This window comes from Scyliorhinus torazame, chromosome 19, assembly GCF_047496885.1.
Source record: "Scyliorhinus torazame isolate Kashiwa2021f chromosome 19, sScyTor2.1, whole genome shotgun sequence".
In the NCBI taxonomy this organism is placed as follows: Eukaryota; Metazoa; Chordata; class Chondrichthyes; order Carcharhiniformes; family Scyliorhinidae; genus Scyliorhinus; species Scyliorhinus torazame.
In genome coordinates, this window is record NC_092725.1 from 108,739,183 (window position 1) to 108,760,425 (window position 21,243).

A 21,243-nucleotide genomic window follows, 5' to 3' on the forward strand; every position below is an offset into this window, starting at 1 on the left:
TTTTGTCACTCCCATTAAATCTGTGTCCTCTCAAAATTGACCCTTCAGCATTGGATACAGGTTCTCAGTGTTTACTTGTGATTGTAAACACCTGTACTAAATCTCCTCTTTGCATCCTCCATTCAAAGTAGGAAAGGACTGTACCTGTTAGTGCTCAATTTGCCCAATTCTCCTTTTGAATGTTTTAGCTGAGTTAGTATTCACTGCTTGAGGCAGCAGATTTCTTTCCCTCGGATTAACAGGTAGTGGTTATGTTCCTAGACTAAAATCTATCGACCTAGACTGGTGCTCTGGTCAGGGTGAACAAATCTGTGTGAAAGAACTAAGGGACACTTCACCGTAGGGGTGCTGCTGAAAGTTTGGGTGTGGGGTGATGGTGAGATGTTGAGAAGGATGGGAGAGGTGCGTGGGGGGGCGGGTGAGGATAAGACCTTGATTGTGGTGGGGTTGGGTTGCTTCCTTGGGAGTGGGTGAGTTTCCGTTGAGGTGTTGTCAACGTGGTGGTGTGTGTCTGTGTGTGTGGGGGGCAAAGTGATTCACTTTGATTCCGATGCGGCCGCTTGGACCACTCAACAACTGCGTGACAGGCTCAAACAGCCACCATCAACACTGCCATGCCCGACGCAATCTCAGAATAAATACATGCAGTAGAAATCCTGGGCAGAAGGAATCCAGGACACACATCCCAGGAACGCCTGACCTGGGATGCAGGTCAAGAGGCCAAATTACAGGACACCACGGGTCTAGCAGACATGAGTTTGAATCCCATAGGGGAAGCTGCGGTGGGGTGGGGGGGGCTGGGTGTTTGCAGTTTCTTCAGCGAATAAAAGCATGTGGACTAGGAAGCTCAATGGTGGCAATGAAACTACCCATTCGCTGGAATTTTATAGACCCTCCCACCGCCGGGATTTTCAGTGACCCGCCAAAGGCAATGGACTTTTAAATGGTTCGTTGGAATTAACAGCTCCGAATACACCTTGACTGGGTGGTAAAGTTCTGTCTCAATTGTTCTGAAAACCCATCTGGTTTATTAATTCCCTTTAGGGGAAGAAAGATCTGCTGCATTTACCCATTTGCCACTCCAGACCCAAAGCAATGTGGTTAACTCTTACCTTGACATCTGAAATGGCCCAGCAAGCCGCTCAATTGTCCTGAAGCTGCAACAACTTTCACTGCGCATATTGCAGTGGCTCAAGAAGGACGACCCACCAGCACCTACTGAAAAGCAGTAAAAACTGGCCCCGGCAATGATGCCCACATCCCATGATCGAATAAAAACAATTACTGAAGGATGAGAAGGGGCATCTCCTGAAGAGTTTCAAATTGTATTCATGCCCATAGGAGTCCATATTAAAACAAACGGGGAGAAAAAAAACCCAAGTGAACTCATCAGAGGACCAGTCAGATCCTTCGGCCTGTTCAAGTTCAATCATGGCTGACCTGCAGTTCAATTCTACTTTCCTGCCTTAGCAACATATTCTTTGATGCGTTTACCCACTAAAAAACCATCAATTCCTGTCTCAAAAGCTTCAATTGTCCCAGCATCCACAGTACCTTTGTGGCAGATTTCCACTCCTCTTATTTTTCACTAACACAGTGTAGCGCACAAAGACTCCGTGAGACGAATAGAGTGAAGTCGATGAGGCTTTATTAAGCGTGTCTGTTCCCCAGCAGCCCGATAGTAAACTGGCCTGCGGGGGAAGACACCGGCTTCTTATACTTCGCCTTCAGGGCGGAGCTTGAGGTCAACGGCCAACCAGGACCCGGGATCTGTCAGCCAATGACATTAGGGCTTCCAGTCCCACATGACCCCCAATACATACTACCACATTCACCCCTTGTCAAAAATGAACCCGGCGGGGTGATGCTTCGTATGGTGGTAAGGGTTTACAGGGCTGGTCCTGGGAGGATAGAACAGTTACATGGTAGTACAGTATTGGACAGTTTCGTCCTGTTACAACTATTTACAGAGGGTATAGGAAAAACAAAATGTTCATTGAACAGTCCATCTTTGTTTTACATCGACGCCACGAGTCGGTCGGGCGGTCTGGTCGTCCGTGTCGATCGCCTCGGCCCCGGCGGTGGTGGTGGTGCTTGTACCAGTGTTGCCGCCTCCGGGAGCCGCACGGTTTCAGCTGTCGGTGCAAAGGGGAGGGGGGCTGATACTCCTGGGAAGGGGGCGGTCGCGGGGTGCGGCGGTGGCAGGAAGGGGGGCGGTTGGGTTGATGGTGTCGGGGGGGTGTGCGTGGTGCCGGCGGGCGCCAGATCCCGCAGGGAGACCGTGTCCTGTCGGCCGTCGGGGTACTCCACGTAGGCGTACTGGGGGTTTGCGTGGAGGAGGTGAACCCTTTCGACCAACGGGTGCGCCTTATGTGCCCGCACGTGCTTTCGGAGCAGGATGGGTCCTGGGGCCGCCAGCCAGGTCGGCAGCGACGTTCCAGAGGAGGACCTCCTAGGGAAGACAAGGAGACGCTCGTGAGGCGTTTGATTAGTGCTTGTACATAATAACGACCGGATGGAATGGAGAGCGTCCGGGAGGACCTCCTGCCACCGTGAAACTGGGAGATCCCTGGACCGTAGGGCCAGTAGGACGGCCTTCCAGACCGTGCCGTTCTCCCTTTCTACTTGCCCGTTCCCCCGGGGGTTGTAGCTGGTCGTCCTGCTTGAGGCTATGCCCTTGCTGAGCAGGAACTGGCGCAGCTCGTCACTCATGAAAGAGGACCCCCTGTCGCTGTGGACGTATGCGGAGTAACCGAACAGCGTGAAGATGCTGTTCAGGGCTTTAATGACTGTGGCCGCGGTCATGTCGGAGCAGGGAATGGCAAAAGGGAAGCGGGAGTATTCGTCCACTACATTAAGGAAATATGCGTTGCGGTCGGTGGAGGGGAGGGGCCCTTTGAAATCGAGACTGAGGCGTTCAAAGGGGCGGGAAGCCTTAATCATGTGCGCTCCATCTGGCCTGAAAAAATGCGGCTTGCATTCCGCGCAGATGTGGCAGTCCCTTGTGACTGTACGGACCTCCTCTAAAGAGTATGGGAGATTGCGGGACTTGATGAAGTGGTAAAACCGAATGACCCCCGGGTGGCAGAGGTCCTCGTGGAGGGTTTGGAGGCGGTCAATTTGTGCGTTGGCACATGTGCCGCGGGATAGGGCATCGGACGGCTCGTTCAGCTTTCCGGGCCGGTACAAGATCTCATAGTTGAAGGTGGAGAGCTCGATCCTCCACCTTAAGATCTTGTCATTTTTAATCTTGCCCCGCTGTGCATTATCGAACATGAAGGCGACCGACCGTTGGTCAGTGAGGAGAGTGAATCTCCTGCCGGCCAGGTAATGCCTCCAATGTCCCACAGCTTCCACTATGGCTTGGGCTTCCTTTTCCACTGAGGAGTGGGGGATTTCTGAGGCGTGGAGGGTTCGGGAGAAGAAGGCCACGGGTCTGCCCGCTTGGTTAAGGGTAGCCTTCGACGTCGGAGGCGTCGCTCTCGACCTGGAAGGGGAGGGACTCGTCGATGGCGCGCATCGTGGCCTTTGCGATGTCCGCTTTGATGCGGCTGAAGGCCTGGCAAGCCTCTGTCGACAGAGGGAAGGTCGTGGTCTGTATTAGGGGGCGGGCCTTGTCTGCGTACTGGGGGACCCACTGGGCGTAGTACGAAAAGAACCCCAGGCAGCGTTTCAGGGCTTTTGGGCAGTGCGGGAGGGGAAATTCCATGAGTGCGCGCATACGTTCGGGGTCGGGGCCTATTATCCCATTGCGCACTATGTAGCCCAGAATGGCTAGCCGATCGGTGCTGAAAACGCACTTGTCCTCGTTGTACGTGAGGTTCAAGGCTTTGGCGGTCTGGAGGAATTTTTGGAGGTTGGCGTCGTGGTCCTGCTGATCGTGGCCGCAGATGGTTACATTGTCGAGGTACGGGAACGTGGCCCGTAACCCATGTTGGTCAACCATTCGGTCCATCTCCCGTTGGAAGACTGAGACCCCGTTTGTGACGCCAAAAGGGACCCGTAGGAAATGGTATAATCGCCCGTCTGCCTCGAAGGCTGTGTACTTGCGGTCACTTGGGCGGATGGCAGGCGGACTTGAGGTCCACGGTGGAGAAGACTTTATACTGGGCAATCTGATTGACCATGTCGGATATGCGGGGGAGAGGGTACGCGTCTAGTTGTGTGTACCTGTTGATGGTCTGGCTATAGTCAATGACCATCCTTTGTTTCTCCCCTGTCTTCACTACTACCACCTGCGCTCTCCAGGGACTATTGCTGGCCTGGATTATGCCCTCCTTTAGTAGCCGCTGGACTTCGGACCGAATGAAGGTCCGGTCCTGGGCGCTGTACCGTCTGCTCCTAGTGGCGACGGGTTTGCAATCCGGGGTGAGGTTCGCAAACAAGGACGGGGGTTGCACCTTGAGGGTAGCGAGGCCGCAGATAGTGAGTGGGGGAATGGGGCCGCCGAATTTAAACGTAAGGCTCTGTAGATTACATTGGAAATCTAATCCCAGCAAGGTGGGGGCACAGAGTTGGGGAAGGACGTTAAGTTTGTAGTTTTTGAATTCCCTCCCCTGTACCGTTAGGGTAACTATGCAGAATCCCTGGATCTGTACGGAGTGGGATCCTGCAGCTAGGCAAATCTTTTGTGCACTGGGGTAGGTAGTTAAGGAACAGCGTCTTACCGTGTCGGGGTGTATAAAACTTTCCGTGCTCCCAGAGTCGACTAGGCATGGCGTCTCGTGGTCATTAATTAGGACCGTTGTCGTCGTCGTCTGGAGAGTCCGGGGCCGAGCCTGATCGAGCGTAACCGAAGCGAGCCGTGGTTGAAGCAGTGGGGTGGGGTCCGTTGTTGCCGTCCAAGATGGCGTCGGGGATGGACAAAATGGCCGCCCCCATACATCGCACGTGGCTGGGGGGTCACAAGATGGCGTCGGGGGTGGACAAAATGGCCGCCCCCATGCGTCGTACAGGTCGGGGGCGGTCCAAGATGACTTGCTCCTCCCCTCGTGGTGGTCGGGACCCAAAATGGCGGCGTCTGCGGGTCGCACAACGGCGCCCCATCTCCCCTCGTGGTGGTCGGGACCCAAAATGGCGGCGTCTGCGGGTCGCACAACGGCGCCCCATCTCCCCTCGTGGTGGTCGGGACCCAAAATGGCGGCGTCTGCGGGTCGCACATGGTGTGCTGGGGGGTCTGGGGAGCGCTAGGACCGCGCGGAGTTCCCTCACTGCGAGCGCCAGGGCCGCGAGCGCAAGGAGCGCGAGGAGCTCCCTCACCGGGACAGCGGTGGTCGGGGTCCAAGTAGGTGGCGCCGGCGGGTCAGGCGTGGGGTGCGGGACGGGGGTGAGGGTGGCGTTCGGGACGCGAAAACCCCTTCCTCTCCGTGGAGAGTGTTGGCCGGGACCCAAAGCGGGAGCGCCGGCGGCGGGTCGTACATGGACTGCGGGGAGGGGGGTTGGGGAGCGTAGGCGGCGTGCAGGGCTCCCAGTTCTCCCGGGACCGCAGTGGTCGGGACCCAGAGCGGCTGCGCCTGCGGGTCGTACAAGGCGTGCTGGGGGGGTTGGGAGGCATAGACTGCTTGTAGGGCTCCCTGTGGCCCCGGGACGGCGGCGATCTCGCGGGATCGGCACACCACCGCATAATGGCCCTTCTTCCCGCAGCTTTTGCAGATGGCTGCGCGGGCCGGACAGCGTTGTCGGGGGTGTTTCGCCTGGCCGCAGAAATAACAGCGGGCGCCCCCGGTGCGACTCGGCGTTTGGACTGCGCAAGCCTGTGGGGTGTCCGGGGGGGGGGGGGGGGTAGGGGGTTTGTCGCGACGGGTACGTACGGGGCCCAATGGCCTGCCGCGCAGTCGGGGCCGTAGGCGCGGGTATTACGCGCGGCCACGTCTAGGGAGGCTGCTAGGGCCCGTGCCTCTGAGAGTCCTAACGACTCTTTTTCTAGAAGTCTTTGGCGGATTTGGGAGGATTGCATACCTGCCACAAAAGCGTCGCGCATTAACATGTCCGTATGTTCGTTTGCATTCACCGACGGGCAGCTGCAGGCTCGTCCCAAAATCAGCAGCGCGGCGTAGAACTCATCCATCGATTCTCTGGGAGCTTGCCGTCTTGTCGCGAGCTGGTAGCGAGCGTAGATTTGGTTAACTGGGCGAACGTAGAGATTTCTCAGTGCTGTGAACGCCGTCTGGAAATCGTTGGTGTCTTCAATGAGGGTGAAAATCTCCGTGCTCACCCTCGAGTGCAGGACCTGCAGTTTTTGTTCGTCTGAGACTCGGCCTGTGGTCGATCTGATGTAGGCCTCGAAGCAAGTCTGCCAGTGTTTGAAGGCTGCTGCCGCATTCACTGCGTGGGGGCTGATCCTCAGGCATTCTGGAATGATCCTGAGCTCCATAGTCCTTTTTAGGCACGCTTAATAAATTGTAGCGCACAAAGACTCCGTGAGACGAATAGAGTGAAGTCGATGAGGCTTTTTTAAGCGTGTCTGTTCCCCCAGCAGCCCGATAGTAAACTGGCCTGTGGGGGAAGACACCGGCTTCTTATACTTCGCCTTCAGGGCGGAGCTTGAGGTCAACGGGCAACCAGGACCCGGGATCTGTCAGCCAATGACATTAGGGCTTCCAGTCCCACATGACCCCCAATACATACTACCACACACAGTAATAGACCCATGGTACAAAAACAACAATCAATGGAGAAGCATGGCGTACAGAGATTATTCCACAGCTCCCATTGAATTCTGTCCTGCTCATTGAAATATAATGTAACAGCAATAATAAATGCCTGGTCATTAGCGTAGCTATAACTGAAGATAGGCAGCATGATTGAAGGACGGGATACGTAATTACAGCCCACTGTACTCCTGCGCATCCATTATTATTGAAGTCTCACATAAGCTTTAAAAGCCGGGCTAAATTAGGCAGGGAAAACATTATAAAAGTGGCAATGTTCTTAAGTTGATCAGAAGGAAGAGTGGGCACATATGGCTAAGCAGGCCATTGCAATCAACAGCTTTTATATAACCACATTGTTGACGTACGATGGCCATACTAAATCATCATGTAGCGATAGATCTCACTGCAAGCTGACTGCACAGGTTTCCAGGTAATCCAGCTCTTCAGACAGAAGTAGTGTTTCTGGTGTATTTCTGATGAAGGAGAGCAGAACCATGCCAAGGGTATTTGAGGCCATTGTGTTTCGCATGGAATTTTAAAAGTATGAATGTTCGCTCCTCAGTTCGTGAATCAATAAATCTCCAGTTCAATTATGTACTGTAGGCATACTAGCAATTTAATGCAGGGACACTCAACCTGTGTTAGTAAGTGCACAAAGGATGAGGTTATGCTGTGGGTGGATGAAAGGATATTTTGTGATTTTAGTTGCTTCATCAGTGGTAGCTGTGCCATCAGCTATTGGGGCCTAGGTTCTGGAATTTCCTTCCGATGTCTTTCTGACTCTATCCATCTTTCTCCTCCTTATAACCTTCCACCCTCCTTTTGGTTTTAATATCTCCTTTTGTGTCTCAGTATTAAATTTGTCAAATCTGGAAGCTTTGGGAGATTTCACTCTGTTAAAGGCTCTATATAAATGCAAGTTCGTGACACCACACACTGATAGGGTAGGAAGTCTACAATTAATGCAGGAGTCCTCTTCTATTAAAACAAACATAATGGCCGGGATTCTCCTTTCTGGGGACTAAGTCCCCATGCCGGCGGGAAAACCGGTGCCAACCACTCTGGCGTCAACGGGCCCCCAAGGTGAGGAATTCTCCACTTACCTCCACTTTCTCGGGGACTAGGAGGATGCCAGAGGGGTTGGCGCCGCTCCAGCCGCCGGTGAAGGGACCACGTGAGTTTGCGCATGCGTCAAAGGGCCAGTGTGATCTTGGGCATGCGCGGAACCGCTGGCGTGATTTGGCACATATGCGGTGGGTTCTCTTCCCGCAAACCGGTGCCGGATAATACGGCAGCCGGCGTCGGGACTGCGGGGCGGGATTCGCGCCGCTCCCCGGGGATTCTCCGACCCGGCGGGGGTCGGAGAATCCCACTGAAAGTATTGCTGGTTTTGGAAATTTAAAAAAAACCCAGAAAATGCTGGAAATAGTCAGCAGGTCTGGCAGCGTCTGTGGAGAGAGGAACAGAGTTAATGGGCGGGGCTTTCCGGCTCTGCCTGCTACAAACTGAAAATTTCCATCCAAAGTTAAAGGACATTTTGATGGTCCATCAAATTTTCCGTCCCACCCGTGACGATTCCCGCAGTAGGTGGAGACAGGACAATCCGGCCCAATGTTTCTGGTTTAAGGACATTTCAAAACTGAAGGAAAGTAGAAATGTAGTAGGCTTTGAGCAAGTGAATGAGGGGAGGGGGAGGAAGAATAAAAGGGAAGTTCGATGAGAGGTTGGAGGGAAGGAGAGATTAATTTGCAAGAGATTTCACAGTATAAAAGAAAAAGGAAGGCTAATGGTTGAAGAAAGGAAACACAGGGGGCGGGGTTTTCCGAGCCTCCGTGCCGAAATCGCGATCGGCGCGGGGGCGGAGAATGGGTGTCAAACCCGAGATCTGGGGAGAAATTCTCCGACCCCCCGTCGGGTCGGAGAATCGCCGGGGGCTGGCGTGAATCCCGCCCCTGCCGGTTGCCGAAGACTCCGGCACCAGGAATCGTGCCGCGCCGGTTGGCGGGCCCCCCCCCGCTCGATTCTCCGGCCCGGATGGGCCGAAGTCCCGCCGCTAAAATGCCTGTCCCACCGGCGTAAATTAAACCACCTACCATACCGGCGGGACAAGGCGGCGCGGGCGGGCTCCGGGGGGTGCCCCCACGGTGGCCTGGCCCGCGATCGGGGCCCACCGATCCGCGGGCGGGCTGCGCCGTGGGGGCACTCTTTCCCTTCCGCCTCCGCCACGGTCTCCACCATATCGGAGGCAGAATAGACTCCCTCCACTGCGCATGCGTGGGAAGCTGTCAGCGGCCGCTGACGCTCCCGCGCATGCGCCGCCCGGAGATGTCATTTCCGCGCCAGCTGGCGGGGCGGAAATTCGTCCTAGCCCCTCAATGTTGGGGCTCGGCCCCCAAAGATGCGGAGCATTCCGCACCTTTGGGGCGGCGTGATGCCCGTCTGATTTGCGCCATGTTGGGCGCCAGTCGGCGGACATCGCGCCGTTTCCGGAGAATTTCGCCCCTGGTCCGATGCCACTCCTGTTACTGATCGGGGGCCACCGATACACGGGCACGTGCGATCTGGGGGGGCAGCCTATCTTTTCTTTGGCGGTCTGCAGTGTTGGTCGGCCGTGTCGCGCGGGGCGGCCGACAAAGGCTGCTGCCGTGCGCATGCGCGGGCCCCCTGATCGGAAGTGCACGTCCCCGTATCTGCAGCAGGAGCTGCGAGGACTACTCGGGGGCCCTGCTCGCCCCCTGCAAATCGGAGAATCAGCCTGGACTTTCTCCAGGTAAGTCCAGAGTGAGTTTTTTCGTGGGTGTTGGGACATAGCCCCATTATTGGAGAATTCTGCCCAAGATTTGTCCAGGATGGGTGTGAATGGCAGAATAATGAACAACCGTTTCCGAAAGCAAAGATTGGGGGCGGGATTCTCCCATACCCGGCGGGGCGGGCCGTACCGGCGCCGAGGAGTGGCGTGAACCACTCCGGCGTCGGGCAGCCCGGAAGGTGCGGAATCCTCTGCACCTTTAGGGGCTAGGCCGGCGCCGGCAGGGTTGGCGCTTTGCCAGCCGGTGCCGAAGGGCGTGGCGCTACGCCAACCGCCGCCGAAAGGCCTACGCCGGCCGGCACGAGTTGCCGCATGCGCAGGAGCGCCAGCGTGTGCTGGCGTCATCCCAGCGCATGCGCAGGGTGGTTCTTCTTTGCGCCGGCCATGGCGAAGGTTGACAGCAGCCTGCGCGGAGGGAAAGAGTGCCCCCACGGCACAGGCCTGCCCGTGGATTGGTGGGCCCCAATCGCACGCCAGGCCACTGTGGGGGCACCCCCCGGGGCCAGATTGCCCCGCGCCCCCCCCGAGGACTCTGCAGGCCGCCCGTAGTTGATTTACGCCGGCGGAACCAGCCGAAAACGGGCGGCCGCTCGGCCGATCGTGGGCCGGAGAATCGCCGGGGTGGGGGGCTGCTGCCAGCGGCCACCGACCGGTGCGCGCGATTCCCGCCTCCGCCAAAACCCCGGCGCCGGAGAATTCGGCAGCCGGCGTCGCGGTGGCGAGGCGGGATTCACGCCGCCCCCGGCGATTCTGTGACCCGGCGGGGGCTCAGAAAATCCCGCCCATGAAAAGCAAGATTAAGACTGGCATATGCAAATCAAAGAACAGAAACAAATGGGGGCAGAGTTTATGGTTTGAAATTGTTGAACAGTGTTCGTCCAGATCGCTGTAAAGTGTCTAATCGGAAGATGAGGTGCTGTTCGTTGAACCTGCATCGAGCCTCACTGGAATATTGCAGCAGGCCAAGGGCAGAGATGTCAACTTGAGAACAATTGGCAATCCACTGAAAGCTGAGTCATGTTTGCGGACTGAATGGAGATGTTCCACAACAGCGGTCACCCAATCTGTGTTTGGTCTTCTCAGTGTAGAGGAGACTGCATTTTGAGCAGCAAATATTATATACTACATTGAAAATTGCGCATGTAAATCACTGCCTCACCTGCAAGGAATGGTTGGTGCCTTCGACAGTGAGGCAAGACAACATAAAAGGGCAGGTGTTTAATCTCCTCCTTTGTATGGGAAGGTGCCGAGGTTTTCGGAGTGATTGAGGAATGGACCAAAGTGTCATGGAAGGAATGGTCCCTATCGAATGGTGACAGCTGAGGTGTGGGGAAGACATGTTTAGTGCTGGCATCACGATGGAGGGTGGTAGGTCTGCTCGGGTGGTAGGTGATCACAAAGGGAACCCTATCGCGATGCTGGGAATTTTTTGAGAGATGTTACAGGAACACGTTATTCTGGTGAAATGAAAAATGGTGAGGTGGGGAACTGGAAAGTACAGGAATAAAAACAGAAAATGCCGGAAAAACTCAGCAGGTCTGGCAGCATCTGTGGAGAGGGAAACATAGTTAACGTTTTGAGTCTGGCTGGCTTCTTCTACTGAAGTGGAGTAGAAATATGATGGATTTTATACTGTTGAAGAGAGGGGGTGATGTGAAGCAAAATAGGTCACAGATAGGTGAAAGCTCAGGAGAGATTTGACAAAGATGCCATGGCCACAAGTCGAGGAGAGTCTCTGGCGTTCAATCTTACATTATAAGAAGTGTCACTGCATGTCACCATGTGAAAAATGTGGGGATATGATAAGCTTCTGTAACACTGGCGCAAGCTCAGAAATGACCACATGCCGTGTCTGCGTGGATCTCACCCCCACAGCTCAAAGATGTGCAGTGTAAGTGCATTGACCATGCTATATTGACCCTTAATTGGAAAAAAAAGAATTCTCCTAGAATCATAGAATCATATTTTAAATTTATTAAAAGAAAGAAATGACCACATGGAGTTAATTGTTGGTACGGTGATTCTGCTGAAGTACATTTTATGAAATAAAAATGTTAGACTGAAAATATGAATCATGCTCCATACAATAAGCCATAAGTTTAAAAAGGGGGAGCGACCAGACTCAAGTGAAAATATTCTTCAGGTGAGCTGCTTCTATGCAGAGACTGGTTGAAAGCTTATTGAACAAAAAGACATGGATACCAGTTAATGTCTCAAGTCTGTATGACTCTTCTTCTCCCTTTCTTTCAGTACATTTAGCACAGGCGCATGCCCATTCTGCCTCACCAAACTGACATCTTGTACACTTCATGGGTCTGGGTTTAGGCAACCACTGTCTCATCATGTAGATGCACAAAACATGCACAAAGTAATGTGTCACTTTGAAATATGTTGATCAATATTTTGGCTCACAATGCCTTTGCTAGGGACTCTTGCTCTTTCATGTACCGGCCCCCTCGTGGCATGTTTTTCGGCGATGGAGATGTCCTGCATTGACTGCCAATGAGATCTTCTGGTCTCGCCGAGATCCATGGCGTTTTGTATGGCTCACCCACCCCACCACTGGGGAAACTACTGCAGCGGTCGCCTTTGGCGGGACCAGACGATCTGGCAGGAAGGGCCAGAATATCCCGCCCGTGGTCTTTGTTCATGAGCAAGAATCAGAAAATAAATTAATGCAGGGATGGAAATAGGTAAACTTGAATAATGAAAGGCACACATGCACACCAAATTGACATTCTAAATTGACCCTCATGCTTAGGTCCCGAATGACTTGCCTTCCCATTCTTGTGCAAATGTTCATTTTCCCTGCCCGTTTCCATTTGCTGCACGGATTCAGCTTCACTACTCCAATAGTGAGAATATCAGCAAGCTACTGGTATAACCGGGCGCATGGTAACTCCGGGCGTGCAGTAGCACAGTGGTTAGCACTGTTGCTTCACAGCTCCAGGATCCCAGGTTCGATTCCCCCTTGGGTCACTGTCTGTGCGGAGCCTGCACGTTCTCCCCGTGTCTCCGTGGGTTTCCTCCGGGTGCTCCGGTTTCTTCCCACAGTCACGAAAGACATGCTGTTAGGGCAATTTGGACGTTCTGAATTCTCCCTCAGTGTACCCGAACAGGCGCCAGAGTGTAGCAACTAGGGGGATTTTCACAGTAACTTCATTGCAATGGTAATGTAAGTCTACTTGTGACAAGAAAGATTATTATTATTATTATTAAAGGCGGGAGGGGGGTGAAACAGCACAGATGTTCAGGTAATTATCAGCTGTTGAAACCCTTGGATAGGTGCTGTTTTCCCTTTCTCGCTAATAACTTATATTTATACATCGCCTGTAATGTAATGAAACATCCCAAGGACAATCCACATGAACATTAAGACACTAAAGTACATAAGGAGATATTACACCTGATGGTCTAAAGCTTGGTCAAAGAGGAAGGTTTCAAGGAGTGTCTTAAAGGAGGAAAGCAAAGCAGAGAGATGGGGAGGAGTAGGGAGGGAATTCCTGAGTTTCTGGCTCAGACAACTGAATGTATGGCCACCAGTGGTGGAGCAGTTATAAATGAGAATGTGTGACATTATACAAATGTACAGCATGTGAAGAGTTAATGTTATTTTAAGCCTAGCCAGTGGAGGGAGCTAAGGGACAGTACTGTAAATAGCACTGGCTCTTGGGCCGGGGAGGAGACTGGAGCTGACAATGATAAGGTTCATAGTGTATTGCAGAGATAGTTAAGTTATAATTGTTACAGTTAATAGATATAGTGTTAGTGAGTAGTTTAATTCTTACATGTATTTTTGCTATTCAGAATAAGTGTCAAACTCAAATTTAGTAGTGTTAATAAAATTAGTTTAGTTCTTCAAAAGTGCTTTGTATATCTTTGTGATCACTACGCCTTCCATCCTGGAAACCTCTCACAAAGACCACCACAGAATGTACAAGAGGCCAGAATTAGAGGAGCACAGAAATCCTGGGTGGGGTGTGGGGCTGGAGGTGAATACAGTGATGTGGAGAGACTTAACCTGGGGCCACAAGTACAACAGTGATAGGGGAATGGGGACTTGGTGTGAGTTAAGCCACTAGCAGCTCAAGGTTACGGAGGGTAGGAAGTGGGAGACCAGTGCACTGGGAATGTTGTGTCTCGAGGTAAGAAAGCCGTGGACAAGGGCCACAGAGTGGCTTTGAGGCCAGATGTGTAGCAACGTAAGCAGCTCCCAGTCAGATTCTCTTCCAAGAAGCTGTTTCCGTAGGATATGTGTAGTGGAAATAAATTATTGACCAGAAGTCGGGGTATAACCTCACTTGCACTTTGTTCTTTGTGCTGTCTGCCTTTCACAACATCCTGTAAAATCAATAACCTATATGACAGTTCAAATAAATGACATCAGTGGTCATGTAATTGAAGACTAGATAGTGCATCAGTTGTACGCTGTCAAGGCTTTTTAGTTAAGATTGCGTTCTGTCGTCCTTTAATCTCTCACCATAGCTTCCTAATCAGGAGTACCGTTATATTCTGTCCTGCCGAATTTTATTTAATATAAAACTAATAACACCATGCTTTGCTGTTAGGATGTATCTCTTTCCACTTACAGAAGAGCTTAATCATTCCGATAGATTTAATTCAGCTTTGCACAAGTCTGTTCCCAGATGGCAGCTCATCACGCTGCTGTATAAACTTAGAATGATTCTTTATAGAACTACATTCAGGAATAATAACTAACATTTTATTTGCTATGTAACCCTCATACGCCTTGTGGTCCACTGAGTATATGTTTCAGAAGCCGATTAGGTGAAAATGCATGAGGCGAACGGAATAAATGGCAGTTCTACAAAATATCCGTGCTATCAGGTTGTCCAGGCTGGCGTAGGTACCTTTTTGATACCCCACCAATAGGTGCCGCCAGTGCACTTTTCGGTGATTTTAAGTTCTCAACTTTAACCAAAAAAAACCTCCACTCAACTTTTAGATTCATTTGGCCTTATCAAGATGCCAGTGCTCAAGATCAGAACATTTCCACACTCCAAGTGAAGGAATTGCACATTTTTAGGTCAATTATAGCCTGATTCTCAATAATGCAACATGGACTTGCCTCTGTCTTAATCAGCCTCACAACCCAATTCCTGTCACACACTACTGCATCATTTATTTTCCTATGCCACCGATCTTAGTTGATTCTATGGAGTGAGACCGATAATTTAGCAGTGGTCCAAAACTCCACTACTCATCGTGCACCGAGTCTCCTTCACCAGTCACGCCTTTAGCTCGCTGATCAACACTGCCACTGGGTCTGGCTACACTTCAACTTTAAAATTCTCATCCTCGTTATTAAATCTCTCCATGGCCTCATCCCTCCTTATCTCTGCAATTCCCTCTGACCATACAAACATTTGATATTTTTATGCTCCTCCAATTCCGGCCCCTTATCCTCGATTTTTGTCGCTCTGCTACTGGTGGACCTGCCTTCATCAGTCTAGACCCTGAGCTCTAAAACATTTTTCCTCGAGCCCCTCTACCTTGCTACCTCTTTCTGTTCCTTTAAGATCCTCCTTTCAACCTATCATATCTGTCCTCATATCTCTTGCGTAGCTCGATGTCAAATTGGCAATGCTCCTGTGGAGCATCTTGGGTTGTATTACAACCTTCGAGGTGTGATAGAAATGTAAACTATCAATGTTGTCGTCACTGAGGCCAAATCGGAGCCAGCTTTTGACTATGAGACCATTGGCCAGTATAACTGGGTTGAGACCAAACGATCGAGCTCATTGTAGCACCCTCTTGGTGAGTGAACTTCAATTTCGTACCATAATTCATTTTTGGTAGCTCAGGGATGAAGTAATCGAGATTTACGTGCTCTGGAATAATGTTCATGATTTAAGACGGGTGTAACAATAGAAAACACTCAGAATTGATTCAAAATCACCCAAAACCCCCCCTAAAACCACCCTCTTTTGGAAAAGCACCTCTGTTTGCACCAGTATGACAGCTTGAAGACAGAAGGCAGTTTGAAAAGTGTCATTTGAAGCTGTTATGAACCTCAGCCTCAACTGCATAAAGTAGTATATAATATGATTGGAAGATTTTCATTCCATTGGACCATACAATGCCCAGTTTGCATTATTTTTTAAAATCTAGGTCCCTTGCATCTTTTGAACTAAGAATTTGAGCCCTAGTCCCAAGTCTATATTGCAGCCATCTAGTCCATAAAATGTGCCTGGAAGCAATTGGTTTGGTTTGCTTCTTCATTGTCCTTTCTCACTATACGAAAGGACTGTGATTTGCCTTGCCCATTTCTGCTTCTGTTGGCTTTAGATTTCCCCCCCCCCCAAAAAAAAAGTTTTAGAGTCCCCAATTATTTTTTGTCCAATTAAGGGGCAATTTTTTTTTAGAGTGGCCAGTTCACTTATGCTGCATATCTTTCTGGATTGTGGGGATGAGACCCACACAGACATGGGGAGAATGTGCAAACACCACACGGACAGTGACCCGGGGCCGGGATTGAACTGGGTCCTCGGCGCCGCGAGGCAGCAGTGCTAACCACTGTGTTGCCGTGCTTCCCTCCTATTGGCTTTAGATGAGATCAGAAACTCAATATGTTGGAACTTGGGGAAGAAACTTGAACTCCTTGCTCCTTGGCTATTCTTTACCACACAAACCACCTCCATTGCCAGAACAATAGTAGTGACATCTATTGGCCAGTGACAGCACTTCCTCAACAAAATAGATCATTGCTCTTAACTAAACCTTTTTAAAAATTGAAAATACAATCTTAATGTTATGTTTTGAAGGGTTTATCTGCCATTTTTGGTGTAATTCCTTCCCCATGTATCAGTGGCAACATTTCTATTCTCTCCTTGAAGTTGGATTTATTATTAACAACCATGGCTTCTTTCAGTTAGTTCTTGGGTTCAGATTGGTTATTTCTCGCTACTTTCAATTTTCAAATAAAACTCTGTGTTCTGATTGATCAGATTATATTGAATATTTGCAAACATTTGGTCAAAAAATCAATAAAGATTATTTTTGAGGATTTTTTTAATAGCTACTCTGCAACGTAAAACAATTGGTTATTTATTTGGAAGCAGCTACAAATTGCTGAGCAAAGCACCAGAGGAACAATTCTCAGATTTTCAAATCATTGCAACTTAAAACTGCTGATGCAGTTCTCACTGAGCACAAACTGTCCCAGGTTTCACTTCTGGCTTCAAAACAGCTTTGTCTCAGAGATAAGAGACTTTGGGGGTGAAATTCATCCCAGTTTATAATAGTGTGCTGCACATAATAGCGAATTGGCAGCTCTGTTAAACATCCAACCCAATTTTCTTTTCTCTTCGATGTCAACGGGAGCTGAGCAATGAGATTCATTACCTCCCATTTTGAGCTGCCTCCCAAGGCAATCCCCTTTGTCTTTTTATTTCTGCTTCTAAATTTGAACTAACTGAGGCTCCAGTCCACTGTTTGTGCTTATTATATATTGGCTGGAATCCTAGAAACTGCTGCTGGCTTTATTAGGAGATGGATGCTTGATGCAATTGTGTTGCATTCCGCCTCAAACCTGCACTCTTTTTGTGCTGCTGTGCCCTGCTTATTTTAGCAAACGGTGCCCCTCCTAATTAAAGCCTATTGTAGGCCGGAGATCTGTGAAGAGGGAGGGAATTTGGCTTCGGGTTAAGTTCCAAATGAAGTCTCAACTGCAGTTTAGGAGACCCATGGGAGGTGGGTGTCCGATCATGTCGGATCTCAGGAAGGTGTGGCTCTTCTGTCTCTGAACGGTGCTGACTTCTGTTTAGAGCTTTCTCATCACAGCTGCTGCTATTGTAACACCATTCGGCATTCACTACATACACACACACGCGCAGCAATAAATACACATGCACACTTACGGAAAGCAGATAATGAAAGCCATGGAGAGATCATTAGCAGCCTTTTGTCACCAGATCATGATGTCACACTGCATGCAGTTGACTGGAATTATGTAGCGATCTAATGGTGCATTTACTGTCGGGAACAGCTTCCTGAAGCAGTCTCACAGAGCTGGCTTCCAGCCCTGCAGTTGTCCAAAGCAACCTGCTTTCATTCGGTGGTAAAAAGAATGAAAACATTAAAGATGGTGACATTCGGAAAACTGAAATAAAAAACACAGATGATCAGATCAGTCAGGATTTGCCATCATTTTCTGATTATGTTGCATGGTGGCTAGATCAGCAGCTGGATCGACTTGCATATTTGTCTTACAGTTGCTGCTGATAAGTATTTCACTCAGGGACTCTGCCCTACCAAAGAGTCAGTGAAGGTCTTGCTGAGAAAATGACATTGGGGTATTCGCTGGTCTAGTCCGCTGGTGGTCTTTCCTCCCAGCTCTATTGGAGGCTGAGGTAGGCCCCTCTGATGGAGACCTCACACATCCCACAGCTTTTAGACATGAAATGCCTGCCATATCATTGGACTTACCAAGCCTCTGGTGCTGGCTTGGTATCCAAGACACCGTTAGGAACAACCCGGGAAAAATATTGCCGGGTCAGTAAAAAAAAAAATATTTTCATACGAAAAATATCTTTGAATGCTTTTGTTTACTAGTGATCAAAAGTTTGGACATGGGGGGGAGGGGGGGCGGTAGGAGAAAAAGTAGTTTTGACTGAGTCTAGCACATTCCAGATTGGTGATGAAGATTCTCTTTGCTTTCCAATTGGTTCTGGGGAGGTGTGGGTGGACTTGTCAAGCAATCAATGGCAGGTGTGTGTGGGGCAGTTGGAGGCAGGAGGTCATGTGATGGCACCTCCAAGATTTGGCTAACCAGGGTTGACAATCCTGTCCACCAGGGAATACTGCTGTCATCTGTCAGGGGATTAAAAACCCCCATGTGAAGGGGATTATACATACCACTCATTTTGGGGGTTTCGTCACCAGAGTGCAGAATAAGTATTAACATAAATTTGAAAAAGAATGGGCCTGCAGAATCAATAGTTAAAAAAAATATATTTGAAAAATACAATCTCCTAATTAAAGACAAGAAGCTGTCCTGTGTTGACATTTATAGTCTCCCTGTGTATTTTAGCCAGCAGTGTGACATCATCATCTGGTGACAAAGACAGCTGTCGATCTCTCCAAAGCAGTAAATGGCTGTCCTCAGTAAGTGGAAATATTCACTTTGATGCTTCCTTCGTGTACAGGTAAAATGATTTAAAAAAAAATTAAAGTCTGGGTCAAAATATTGGAAGGATGGTTCCTGAATTAAAAAAAACACCAAACTCTAGCTGCTGTGATGATGCACTACCGACCCAGAGGCCACGGGCTACAGCTCACTATAGCAGGTTGCAGGATTGAATTAATTAAATCTAGTCATTTGTGGTCTGGTGCCAGAATTTTTAAAATGATGATGGAGGCTGTCAAATTGCTTTAAAACCCCAACTGCTTCACTCATATTCTTCCCAAGTGGGTAGCAACCACTCGCACCTGACCTGGCCTGCACGTGACTCCAGCCACATTATTATGTTTTATTTTTATTCCCCTGCAAAACCACTTACTTGTAAAATATAAAATTGCTGTGCTAAAGATGATCACCCCTGGCCCTTCACGATCAGGCAGCAGATTCTTCCTTGTGCTTATAATATTTACTTTTTCCTGGTTTACTTCCTTTGAACATAATGGGCCTGCAGGTTTGAAAAGGATTGTTCTTTAATACTTATAGCCTCCGAGATGATAAACTCAAATTGTAGAATAAAAAAACATATATTATCAACAGCAAATTCTTCAGGATGTCGATTTGAAATGTATCTGCAGTCTCTGAGACTCCACAGCGCTCACCTGTATGTCCCACAGGCACTTCAATTGATTTGTGGCTGCAGTGTGGACATCCCAATCTAAAGGGGCTAAATAGTCATCAATGAGATGTAGCTAATATTCAGCTCATCCACATTTTGCTGTATGTCTCCTTGGATACTGAAAATGACTTTTCTCCCCAGTCTGTCAGAACTACTCATTGGCAACCGTAAACCAAGCACCATCCTGCAATCAGTCTTAATGGAAACTCCATATATAACCATCAGCAATAAGGAGTTGATTTGGTGTATATCACAGATCATCAATAATATGTGTTTAATGATAATACTCGCCCAAAAAGATATAAAGAAAAATGCAAGACAAGAAACAAATATGTACAAATTTTCTTTGACTTTAGTTGTAAAACTATTTTGGGGTTCTACAGATTATTGACTGACAAATTCCTCTGACTTCCTTTGCTGTTTTTTTCATCCTAGGTGACACGATAGTTGCTGAGAAAGGACAGGCTGCTTTTCGAAGACACCTTCGCTCAAATGTTGGGGCCTTTCCTTCAACCATCACCTGCCGTAGTTTCCCACAGTGACTGCTCCGTCCTGGGACACTTTCGCTCGAGCTCAGACAAGGACTCAAAGCGTGCGAGGAAGAAAATTCAGAGTTGAAGAAGTCACGAGAGTTCTGGGATCTGACGACATATGGATTTTGCCAGTCTGTCATTTCTTAATGGGATGTATATAGGAGCAGGAATCTGTGACCCGCATCTGTTGAGCTATGCTGGCCAGTTCCAGAATGTTACTCGCAAGAAGAGCATCAACCATCTCAGATTCATCGCTGCAATCGCGATGTTCTAGGACATATCTGAGTGGATGGTTGGTATTTTTGTAAAAGAGCAAGAGATGGGATTTCTTGAACCCGTGAGGTGAAATGGAGTTGTCCTAAAGTTCATCACCACCAGACTCTTTGCTCTTGCACTTTCCAGTGACAATTTTTTTCCAAGCACAGCCTCCTGGCTAGGTGCAAGTCAAAACATTCTCATCAACATTCGAAATTTCAAAACGTGGAGACGCTTTTGCCTTTCACAGTTTGGACTTTCCTTTTGTTATAGAAATAAATACATTATGGTAAATGTGTATAAACAGCAGTCTGCTTTTGACAGTAAATGCTTATCCATATACATAAATCATATGAAAGTTATTGCAGGAATCTCTGATGCAACTGTACTGCTGGCGCTCTTTGGCAATTAAACAAATACAAACTATTTTAATAACTTCAGTGAAATGTGCGCACTATCAGAATACCTAAATAACTCTTTTTCTTTGGTTTAAATTGTTACATGGAAAAACAAGTCTGAATGTGTTAGAATCTTTTTACATTACCAAAATAATATTCATAACACACAACACACTTGTTGTAACATCAGTTCTGCTTGTATGCCAGTTACTTAGCAGTTATGTTTATCACTGTAGCCGCATCTTTATTTGGAATATTTGGCGTTATGATTTTGATGTGACTAAATCCTCACAAATATTATTTAACGATAACGATTTTGGTGTACTCTACATAGCAGCAGGAGATTCAATACCCAAAAGGCAGGCAGATGTGAAGCAGATGTTTATCTCAGTGATGCTGTAAAATGTAGCACAATTTATGAAACTTTTTTTTTTCGTTTTGTTTCTGGACTTGTGTAAATCTTTGTTTTCAATGTAAACAGTAAATAAAATTCAAGTAGCAAAGAAGCAGATAATTTTGATCTTTAATAACAGTGTAACTCAAAAAGAAAGCTGGGACACAGAAATTACAATTATGCCTATACTCCAGTTGCTTTTTATATTTTTTATTGACCGCTCCTATTTTTTATCACTTGATGATTAACATCATCTTGAAATTAGGGAGGTTGTGAGGAGGAACATTTTATGCTTTTAGGGGGCGCGGTAGCACAGTGGTTAACACAGTAGCTTCACAGCTCCAGGGTCCCAGGTTCGATTCCCGGCATGGGTCACAGTCTGT

At 49.0% G+C, this 21,243-nt stretch overlaps 1 protein-coding gene across 9 annotated transcripts in view; it reads left to right on the plus strand.

The window, feature by feature from the left end:
* The window catches only part of LOC140396419 (chemokine-like protein TAFA-2), a 373,625-nt gene extending 352,653 nt beyond the window's left edge, over positions 1–20,972 (plus strand). For 7 of the 9 annotated variants that reach the window (XR_011936524.1, XR_011936520.1, XR_011936527.1 and 4 more), the window contains 2 exons: positions 18,515–18,588; positions 19,716–20,972. Coding sequence is in view for 1 of the 9 variants with exons in the window: in XM_072485040.1 (XP_072341141.1) it covers positions 19,716–19,727 (12 nt within the window). In the remaining 8 variants the exon portion in view is untranslated. The remainder of the gene's footprint in view (positions 1–18,514; positions 18,589–19,715) is intronic. The other 2 variants (XR_011936526.1, XM_072485040.1) reach the window with 1 other exon arrangement.
* The last annotated feature ends 271 nt before the right edge of the window (positions 20,973–21,243 follow it).